The 11,402-nt window shown below is 43.9% G+C and overlaps 1 protein-coding gene across 1 annotated transcript in view; it reads left to right on the top strand.

Annotated features, from left to right (window-relative positions):
- The window catches only part of fam222aa (family with sequence similarity 222 member Aa), a 34,616-nt gene extending 23,214 nt beyond the window's left edge, over positions 1-11,402 (top strand). Inside the window, exon 3 of the mRNA XM_014014387.1 lies at positions 7,891-11,402. Within this exon, the coding sequence (XP_013869841.1) occupies positions 7,891-9,359 (1,469 nt within the window). The 3' untranslated portion in view covers positions 9,360-11,402. The remainder of the gene's footprint in view (positions 1-7,890) is intronic.

The raw sequence follows: 11,402 nt of genomic DNA, 5'->3' as shown, positions 1-11,402 counted from the left end.
GGGGGGGGTGGCTCAACTATTTGCTGTTTTGATGCTTTAGTTTGTGGATTCTAGTGGATCCGTTTTTGTTTTAGAGTGTAAAAAAACATAAATTCTCTGTATAATTTACTGTTGGCACATTAAAAACAACAAAGACTTCTGGAATTAAGAAGGCAGGTTTGCTGTGAGGGCAAATGTGTGCTTTTGCAGGATCTGCGTGTGTGTGCATGTGTCTGCCTACCAGGCCATCTGTACAGAGGAGTCCTTCAGGATCAATCAGTTCTCAGTAATTTCCTCCACAGCCCGTAAAAGCCAGGTCTGTCTGGAAGGAGCACGAGGCTGCCACATCAAACCAGCTAATTAATTTTCATTGCTGGTTTCAGTTACATCTGGCTTTGGAGATAAATTCTAACGAGAAAATGTAAACATGACATTGTCCTCGTGCTAAAATAGTTCACATTTCTTGGGCAGAAACCTTTCGAATTGAAACCCAATTAGTGGGGTTTTGAGTCGAAACAGTGTCCGCAATTAATATTCGCACGTGAAAAAAACGTGTTTAAGAGTCCGTGAAAGTGAGGACAGATTGTGTTTGTTGTTTTTCTGCTGTTCGGTTCTCGTATTATCTCTACCTGTAGACCTGACCGTTCTCTCAGTCCACTCCATTAGCCAGACACGTGTTCTGCTTGACTACAGCTCGACTGAATGACCTCGTCACGCAGCGTCTGTGAGCGGGAAAACCCATATTTAGGCTCCCAGGTTAGAAGTTCTTCCATCTGCCCGTGTGGATAAAYAGTTCCAGTCTGGGATGAGACTGGCTTTAATGAAATGAAAGATCAGATTTGTGAGTTTTTCGTCCAAGTTTCTGTTTTTAATCTATTTTAATGAATAAATCCATTTTTGAAGCCGTGCCATGTCCGCTTGCCTGCGAGGGATCAGTGTGCAGATTGCTTTAACATTCTCATTATCCTCGTTGCTATTTGTGAAACACTTTGGCAGGTTAAAAGCCCAGTATGTGCGGCGCACCCTGTTGAGAAGCAATGTCCAGCTACTGCACTTATTTGGACCACATGATGATTCATTTGATTAAAATAGCCATTTTTCTCATGATTGTTTATTTGATTTGAAAATAGCAGCAWAAAGGTAGCCTGGTTTAAACCAGACCCTGTCCTTCACTTTGCTTCGTACAAGGGTCTGGACTTTCTGCATAGAGAATCGATTTCTTGCAGGAGGCGTGACCTCTGCTGAATCAAGTATGTGTTGTCGCTGGGAAGGAGGCTAAGCTAAGAAGCTAACCGGAAACCTTGTGTGCTGTAAACAACCCCACTGAGAGAAGAGATATACCGAGCCGAACCAGACGGCTGTAAATGAGAGCTGCTGCTTTGTCAGACAAATTTAATTTAATTTGGAAGCCTTATCAACACGGACTGGCTTCATTCACTTCCTCCACTGCCGTATGCTAAAATAACTAGCAGACACTGCGCAGAACATCGACGTCATTCAAAACTCTACCTTCTATTTGCTGATTGGTCCAGGTAAAATAAACTACAAGCAGACACAGCACAGAAAATTGACGTTCTCTTCTCTGATTGGCCCGGCTAAAAATCTGCCAGCGAAATCCATCTCAATGGGAGAAATCCCAGACGGAGCAGTGAAGGGAAACTAGAATTGAGCGGAGCTGCGTAGGAAGGCAAGGGCCAGGMTAGCAAAAATGTTACGTGRAGAACAAATTTTATTTCACTGTKTTACAAAAAAACAACCTCTATTTGATGATTATGATGACACAAGCAGCCGCTGAATTCAGAAAGCTCTATCCTCTGAGAAATCTCAGCAGTTTGATTTTTATCTATGCAATTATGGATAGCAAAGGCCTGACAAGTAATTGCCTGGATTTCGTTTTTTTTCCCTCTCTTCCTGTGTTGTTGCACAGAAAATCAACCTTGAGATGAACAGAGGGAGAGATGAATGTTCCTAAAAATGGCTTTTCTGATATCAAGCGAGCAGCGGGGTTCCCCTTTCCCCTCACGTGCACTTGAATTGATTAGTACTTTGGTTGAGGGCAAATTCAACATGTCTGCCCCCTGCAAGGCTGCTCTACCCTGTTGATGACTGGCTCATACACACGCTCCCTCTGCACCCCTTGCTCCTCAGGAAGCTCCTGCGGGGGGGCTGAGGCTTTGATTGACTGACGGCTGAGTCCGCGGGACGCCTCTATTATTATCATCTCTACCTTGGCAGAGGGGCGGGGGTCTGCATCCAGGGGGTCTGGCCCACAGCCCCTGTTTTGTGTGCCCAATAGTCAATTAGAGGCAGCGCRCTGCCGGAGACGAGTGGGATGCAGGGTTAATTGCAGAGGACCAAACAGCTGGCTCTATCAGGGCCCATTGTGTTTGCAGCAGTTGTCACGGCAATTGAGGCCTGGCTGTAATCGCTGACTAATCAGCCCTGTGCCAGATGACACCTCCATCAGCACAAGGCAGGTATTGTTCAGGAGGCAAAGTTGCCTCTGGCCTCCCGTCCTTTTTTTTTACGGCCAGGCAGCTGAGGTGGGGAGAAGATCATGTCACAGAACCTTAGAGGTAAACAACAGCAACCGGACACATCTAACCTTTTTCACACTGATAGATTTTAATGTAAACAGCTTGATTACCGATTTACCCTTTAACTAATAAACTAAATTCATTCATCACAATAAGGTAGAGAATAAAACGCCTGTTCCTTGTAAAATGTGGAATAAAACGAGGTTTTCAAATCTACCAGTCTCAAAGGGAGTATTATTCTGCATGCAGCTATCAAGATAAAAACAATTGAGTTATTTTTTTTTCAGGAAAAAAAGTACCCAGTACATGTGTGCATGGAGGTCAAAAAGGCACGAGATGAGTGCAGTGAGGACTTATTCAACAGTTATTGTCTACTTCAGGGGAAATGGCTCCTTAAGAGTGCTGTGGAAGTCAAACAAAGGCTGACCCCATTTTTTTAACCCGGTAATCTCTGCCTCTGTTGTTTGCCCTAACCTCTTCACAGACTGCTCTGATTTGTCGGGCCAGAGTTAATGTGTATTACGTGCTCGTTGTCCTGTGAAAACTTAATTGCAGTTCCACCGCGCAGTCCTCTCCCTTCATCAAAACAAGCACTCTTTTCCCATCCTCGCCAGTGGTCAGAAGGGATCAAAGCGTGCAGTAAAAAAGAAATGCCTGGGAAAACCCTGAGGGCTTTTTCATGTTTTGGAGCATCTCTCCTCTGCTAAGAAGAAACTCGTAGTTTTAGAATGCTCGGAACACTAATAAATGGTGGTGAGGGCGTTTCAGATTTTTTACCTCTGCTTMTTCATTTAAACTTCTAATTAAAATGCAAAGCATTCTCACGGTTCTCTGGATATGGTGCTGCACTCTCACACAGCCTTTGCCTCCCAATCTTTTCTCCCTTTTTTTTTCTGTCCCTCTCCTCTTCTATCACACCTGACTTCCTGCTCTCATAGTCTTTCTATCTGCCTTTGCTTCTTGTGATCAACACAATTTGACCTCTCACTTGGAAGAAGTGCACAGAATTTAATGGATTTTTTTACAGTCTAATCTAACCAGTTCTCTCTTTATTGCCGTTTTGTACCCAGTGGACCTCATCTTTACCAGGCCTCCCCCTCCGCCACCCACCACCCCACTCTGCTGCCTCTTCCACCCTCGCACCAAGAAAATTAGTTCATCAGAATTCAAAATGTACTGCTGGCTAATTAAAGGAGTGTTAATTGAGTGTTAGGAATTGGGTACCCCCTTAACTAAATGCACACAAATCCGCACACATGCAATCACAGTGACAACACCGGGTACGCCAAGGACGTCGCGCTTGGGGAGTTTCATGCCAATCAAAAATGGAGAGAAAAGAAAGTGCCCATCCTCCCAGGAAAATTGGGATTTTTAGATCATATCGTGGCCCAATGCGGTTCAGGCCAGCTCTGTGCTGCCACGTTATCCAATCACTGCTTTGCTATCTGTGTCTGACCGCTGGAGAGCGTAACAATGCACAGATAGCCTCTCTCACCGTGTGCATTGTGCTAATGAGGGGTGGCATTTAGAGATGTGCTGCTCTGACACATGGGCATTGTGTGCCAGGCACTGGGTGATTAAGGACGAAGGTCAACCCATTAATTGCCTCCCTGCCATCTCCGCTCCCCRGCGCGTGATCTCTTAGAACTAATGCATGTGTTTGCCTGAGCTTTTATCTAATCTCCAGTGCAGTTCAATCATATGCTTGGTTTGTTTACATTTCTTTCATGTGAAAGTTTTTTTCCCTGCCTTTTTTTTTCTTATTGTAAGAAGCGGCGCTTGCCCAGGTTTCGCTGTTAATTCACTGTAAGCTGTTTCATGTGCTTGTGAGTGCACATACCCTCCTGCTCTAAGGAAGGGAAAAGCATATTCTCCCATCCCCAGGGGAAATAATTAATCCTTACAAGGCTGTCGCATGTTGAAATGAAGCGAGTGTGAAGCATTTAGCCCAGGAGGCATTGCAGGCTGTCGCCCGCACAGGCACCTGTTGTTGTCCCTGCCCTACATTTCATGAGAGAGCGCTGAGCAGAGGATAACAACATGCTCCACTGATGGCAAATGAGACACACAGAAGCAGATGCAAATGTGTATGTGTGTCTGTATTTGAACATTTATGCACAATTTCTTTCCTATTTTCATGCATTATCTTTGCATGCATGGCCACGCCAGAGAGTGTGCGTGTGCACAGGTGCAGGAAACCCCCCTACCTTATAAAAGCCGAGGGTTCACACAAATGCTGGCTGCCTCTGAGGTTGTTTATCAGCCGGCACCATCTGTATGCTGCCGCTCACTGCTATGATCTACTGCAGCCTAAACCAATAAGTCACAGAGTGCCAGTCTAAAAAGAGACTCTCTCCTTTAACCTCCCTGTCTTCCCTTATAGACTTTAAGCTCTGGAGGAGAGAGATGTGCAGGCCCTGCACATCAAACACAGTGTCTATAACAGCTTGTGTATGAGAGTGAAATATGCTTTGGTTTGTGGCTATACTTACGGTAATCAACTTTGCTATAAAATTTATACCGTGGAACTTTTTAAAGAGGAAGCCGGAATCAGAAGCATCCAGATGCTCATTTGCCTCCACCTCCTCCTCTTCTTCCTTTATGCCTGTGGGTTCTAATAACCGGAAGCCTTTGTGGAGCTGAGATGGGTTTTGTAGGCCTGAAAGGCCTCTAATCCCTGTGGCCTGTGAAGTGTGAAGCCCTTTGATGCCAGGTTGGTGTGCCAAAGGCTCTGCCTATTGACAAACAAGGGCCAAGCTGGGAAAAGACGAAGGGAGAGGGCTGTCTTCTCCTTCTCAGAGGAAACACAGACTCAGGCATGGAAAATATAGGGCTCAGTCAGTGAGAAGGAATAGAATTAGCTACCCTTTAATGAATTTCCTGGCTTTTTATAGTTTTTCCCCTCATGTGGCAGTAATTAGGTGGAATGATGGGCATATTGCATCTGGGGGCTTGTAGGGGTGGCAGGGCAGAGGCCCTTGATATGCCTGAAAGCCAAGTATCTTTCCTCATTTAGACCATGTGATGATCAAAGATGTATTTTTTTCGCCCTCATGTAAAAAAGATCAGAAAAAAATGCTGCCATTCCATTTGCATGTGGACCCGCAATGTGCTTTGAAATGAGCATGTTTTTCTCTTCTGAGCAAATGAAATAAGTCTTCTGTCAGTTTTCCTCTGCTAGTCAGAACATCAAAGCAAACGACACTGCTGTCACGAGGGAAGCAGGGCTTTGCCTCACTGAGGTTAGTTAGATCTCAGATAGGTTGGCCCGCCACACTCATACCAACCCATTAGGGCGTCACCCTCATTCCGACTGAAACCAAGTCTCTGATGTCAGTGTGTTTGTGCAGATTAAAAGAGAAATTTCAAGTGTAGGGTTTCTGGTTTTAAAAATACGTTGTCCATTGGTTAAACCRACATGACCCGTCTGCCACTAAATTTAGCTTGGGATATTCAGAGTCTCGTCTCTCGCTACTGTTAAATTCCTAATTTATTTCTCTTATGATATGGATCTTGTAGATTTAATCATTTTCACAGTTGGGAACCCAAAGGGTCGTTGAAATGAACTCCCCATGATATCTGTAATGGGAGCGAAGAAATGAGAATTGTGACTACTTGGCTGTGGAGTTTCTTTAAAATGATTTTGCAATTGGAAAGGAAATGGACTGCGTCCCAGTCACAGCCTGCGCCCCCGCAGACACCTGAGGTAGTCGGGACATTTGCTGGCAGCACAAGTAGAACAGTTAATTTTCTTTAGAATTTTGTTTGCTTTGACGTCAAAATGTTTTTTTAGGGGTTTCAAGTCATTCGTGGCAGCTGATATATTGTTTGTAAATTGACTTCTTTTCCCAGCCCCCCACGCTTTTTTGTTACACTGAACTAAGTAGCCATGAAATTGCCTGAATAATGTCGTTTAAATCCAATCTCACCACGGCCCCTCACCTCCATACCCAGCACCCAAACAATGACACATGGTGGGCATTTTAGAAATTGCGTTTTTCCTGTTTGCCACCTCATTTTACAACAGACGTGTTGGTTCATTGGCTGAGGGCCGTTGTCTCACTCCCCACCTTCAGTTGGTGGACTGAAATGTTGGAACTGGTATGGACTCTTGGGTCTAAGCTTTTAAATAAAAGTGCCTATTAAAGGTGCTAGCATGTTTTTACATTTTTATCTGTTTAACGTTATGACATTTTAAATTTTAAAGTTAGGTATTTAAATGTACAGGAAAAACTAACTGGATGCTTTGTAAGTCAAAAGCAAAGCCCTGGTGTTTCTCCTGCTTGTTTTTTATTTTAATCATAACATCTGTATATTTTAAATGTATTTATTATTTATTAGTTTCAAATTTAAGTCAAGTTTGAAAAAAGCAACCTTTTAGCATTTTTTATTGGGTTGACTTTTAAATTTTTCACCCTAACCAAATTAATAAGCCCCTGCTGACATATATTCATTTTACTTTTTTGTAATTTTTTGTTAGGGCCCCTTCTCCCTATGAGTCTCGGACTAAATAAATGTGAAAATTTTGTGGCCAAGGGTAAGACCCAGTAAGTGATACCACTTATAAATCTCAAATGTGCCACCGCAATTAAACCAGCTTTTATCCCCTCCCCTCCTTCCCTGCGCGCCTGGTACCAAGGCTAACCCAATTCAGTGCTGAAGAGAGTCCGAATTAATTTCACAATGCACTGATTTAACAGTGCCCGAGGTACCAGGCTTTGACAGAATGAGTTTTTAAAAAGATTCATTTGTCTAGGGATGTACATCCACAGGAGGGTGTGAAAATGAGATGGAAAGACAGCTCAAACGGAGGAGGGGGTGTGACAGCACATAAATGAATGCCAGTCCTCATTTACAGCTTTTGCAAACTATGTTTGGGTTGTTCTGAAGCTTATCTGCTGGTTTGATTCACCTCAGGCTTCTTTAATAAAGGTTTTCTTGAATTATATTTCAGTAAAGTCTCGAGATCTTATCAGAGGCTGTTCTTATAATTCATAAAACATTCTTGGCTTTAAAAACCTTGCAGTTCACTTTTTTGCTGGTGAATCTGTGGTTTAGAAATCTCAGATTAGCTCAAATCGATGGTTCACACTTTACTTTTTGTTTGACAGAAACATATGATGGAATAGTACAGAACCAACATGGAGCTAAAGGAAAAAAAACTTTTTGTTAGACATCACTTTTAGGCAATTAAGGCAGAATGAATCAGATGTCGCTGTAGTACTGAATGAGTTAAAGCTTACGATGACAATGGATTGACTGTTGTCTTTGTCACGGCCTTCTTTCATACTATTGCTAATTAAATCCAAGACTAGGAGTTCTGTATCCAACTATTTGTGATTTGATGTCTCATGCTTTTCTCTCTGTCTTTCAGGTGACCTGGTGGTGCCCACACATTCCCCACGCTACCCCACAGCTGCAGAGCTGGATGCTTACGCTCAGAAGACGGCAAACAGCCCACTTTTCATTAAGATCTTCCCCACCAACATCAGGGTTCCCCAGCACAAGCACCTTAACCGGACTGTGAATGGATACGACACCACGGGGCAGCGCTACAGCCCCTACCCACATCTCCACACAGGGGGCTACCAGGGTCTACTTGCCATTGTCAAGGCCTCTTCCTCTTCGTCCTCATCATCCACATCTACCTTTGTCGCTTCAAAAGGTGTTCTCAAGAATGCAGAAGGCAGACGGACTAAGCTCTCTCCAGCCCACATAGCTGTCGCTCCATATCCACCCCCTAGTAATAGCACTTTAGCCAGTGGTCATGGCCAAATGGTATACCACACTGGGCCCTCAAAGCTTTCAGAAGCACCTGGACTGTCCATTCCCCCAAATGTCACTGTAGCTGGCTCAGTGATTCCTGTAACAGGGGGTCGAGGCCTGGCTCTCCCTGCACAGTCCAACCTTCCCTCCATCCAGAGCATCATCTATCAGATCAACCAGCACTGCCAGGCTCAGGCTCTGCAGCAGGTGTGTCAAGGGGCTTCCACTGCACCAACGAATCCTAGCCCCTCCAAGCAGAGCTCGGCCGTCATGGGGGTTACGTCTAGCTCCTCAGGTGGAGGTTATGTAGTTGGAATGGGTCCCCAGGCTAACATGGTGTACACCGGATCGGGGCTGCCGGCTCAAAGCGCAGAGGCAATGAAGAGTGGCGTGTACGCAGACGGTATGGACTACATCCTGTGGCAGAAGCAGCAACAGCAACAACAGCAGCAGCAGCAACAACAGGCCGTCCTCCGCATGTACAGCGGCGGCAGCGGAGGAGGAGGCGCCATCAGCAAATCTCCTGAAACCTGTGTCCCCGGCGGAGGGATTATGGCCACACAGGTGTCCTCCTCGTCCTCCAGACCTTATCATCTGACAGCGAGTGCCAGCGGGGGTGGCGGGCTCGAAAAAGTCAGCTCCTCCCCTTTGAACTGCATGGGTATGCACGGAAATTTCTCAGTGGGTCAGTACTTTGCGCCACCGTGGAACAGTGTGCTGGTGACCCCCGACAGTGACTGCTACAACCCCCAGGAGCTTCTGGGCACCTCCACAGGTGGACCGACGACTGGGCACAGAGAAATGGGCTACCCACACCACCATCACCACTACCACCACCATCACCACCACCATCCTGCCATAGACAGCGGCGGAGGGCTGTGCTGCAGCCTGCCTAGCAAGAGCTTGTGCAACACGTCCGTGCTGAGCAGCAGCTTGCAGTCCCTGGAGTACCTGATCAACGACATCCACCCTCCCTGCATCAAGGAGCAGATGCTCGGCAAAGGCTACGAGACTGTGTCTGTGCCGCGTCTGTTAGACCACCAGCATGCACACATCCGCCTCCCTGTATACAGATAGATGGGGGGAGCGTGAGGACGAAGAGAATCAAGAGTTGTGAATTTGTGAAGAAAATCAAAGTTAAAGAACAGAGATGTGTTTATTAATTTTATTTTTTTGTTTGTTTTTTCCGCGGTACAGGACTTTGTTTGCGAGTGCCACTGCTTTAACTAGTGTGGGAGCTTAGAGAAGAGCAGTTGCTGCACTGTTTAACCTTAGATTTGTCGGTTTTAAAGCAGGCTATGGGAATCCCCAGACAAAGAGGAAGGTGGTACCAGACGAGAAAAATACGAGATTTCAAGATCCTCCCGATGTTTCATTGCGTGGTTTGCCAATAGGATTTTTTTGATTGACTTTGATTTGTTTTGTTTTTCTTTCCTAAACTGGTTTTGATGAGGAACATAGCTTGACAAGAAGTGCATATGCCACTTGCATCTCTTTTCCAAATACTAAGGATGAAGCTACTGTGTAGGTTGTCACTGAAATGGTCTTTAAGGGCCAATACTGAGGGCTGTTCGTGAAATCCAAAAAACTCTGTAACAGAACGCACATAATAAAATGTGCAAAAAACCGAGAAGAGTACGATTATAAGCAGTTCTTGGTGTTACTTAAAAAGGATCATAAGGTTGAGTCTAAAAGGGTAGTTGATATTAGTTATTGTTGCTGTTATAATTGATACATTAATTGCACTGCTTGAATTTTGTTAACTTTGAAGTTTGGAATTGGGTAGTTTGCATATGATATATTTAAGAAACTTGAAAAACTTGAACCTATTTTTTGTTGTTTGATATATTTGTAGGTATATGTATTGGCTGCTACGAGGAAAAGTGTCTCAATTTCTTCTTTTATTTTAATTATTATTTTATTGTTTTCCACATTTGTTTTTATGATCGATTAATTCCTCCTCAAGCTGATGTGCAGTTTATTATGTCCTGGTGTGAGGCATAGTTGCTGCTTTGGTTCTGTAAGAACCCATTTGGAGAACTMTTTTTTTTCAACCAACACTGGAATCTACAATAAATCTCGACATATTTTAAAAAAACGGAAAATGTGGCAAAAAAAATAAAAAAGAAAAAGAAATGTTACAATGCAGAATGTGATTGGGAGGTTTTCTATATAACCTTACATGTACGTTTAGGCATGTGTGTGTGTGTGTGTGTGTGTGTGAGTGAGTGAGTGTGTGTGTTTGTGTGTGTGTGTGTGTGGCAGAGTGCATGAGTTGATTTTAAGTTTGTGTTTTTCAAAATCCTCAGACTTTTTTTTAAAAGTTTTTGGTTTCATAACCAGATTTTCTTTCCTACAAACCGACAGACTGATTCACCAGTCCCAGAAACATTGGGAGTAAATGTACAGAAGCTGACCTGCAATGCTCCCCTTTCAGTGGAGGCTTTTATATTTTCTGAGTCAGAATAGAGATTTTATTTCTCATTTGACTCCTGTAGTTACAGCACTGCAGCCTCGTCTGTTATCCGACTAACAGACAGCAGTGGAAACAAATGAGAGTGTATGAAAAATTGAAAACAATCATGCCCTGTCCTTTGGCGTCAGATGAAACAAGACCAAGCTCATCGCTTTTTTCTTGCCCATCTCAACCCGCCTCCCCCCCCAGGTTGGGATGCATTTAACCTAGGCCAGTCTTAACTTGATAAATCAGAGAAATGAAATATTTATTATGGCTGTGAGATTCCCTTGAATGTACTGCACTTAAATTACCGCAATATTGTATTGCCTTGTGGGACTCAAGTGAAAGTGAAAAATTGTATCAGTGCAGCAGTCTTCTGGTCTTAAGGTGGGATTTTTTTTATTTTTGTCAGTCAAATTAAATTTATTAACTGGAGAGGGAGAGAACAAGGGGCTTTGTTGTGGGGGGGAGGGGGGATGCTGGCATCGGTCTAGATTTATGAAGTGCAATTATTATGACTGTATTAACATTTTTTTCTCTCTGAGCTTACACCAAAAAAAATGTAAACTACAGTTGTCCATACATTCCCTATGTACCACATCCTTAATCCTTTTCTTTTTTTTTTTTTGTTTTAAGGTGTAAAATAAATTTCTTTAAGAATA

The sequence above is a fragment of the Austrofundulus limnaeus genome, unplaced genomic scaffold, assembly GCF_001266775.1.
Source record: "Austrofundulus limnaeus strain Quisiro unplaced genomic scaffold, Austrofundulus_limnaeus-1.0 Scaffold114, whole genome shotgun sequence".
NCBI classification, from domain to species: domain Eukaryota; kingdom Metazoa; phylum Chordata; class Actinopteri; order Cyprinodontiformes; family Rivulidae; genus Austrofundulus; species Austrofundulus limnaeus.
Note: the sequence above shows the minus strand (reverse complement) of the source record. Positions and strands in the feature narration are given on the sequence as shown.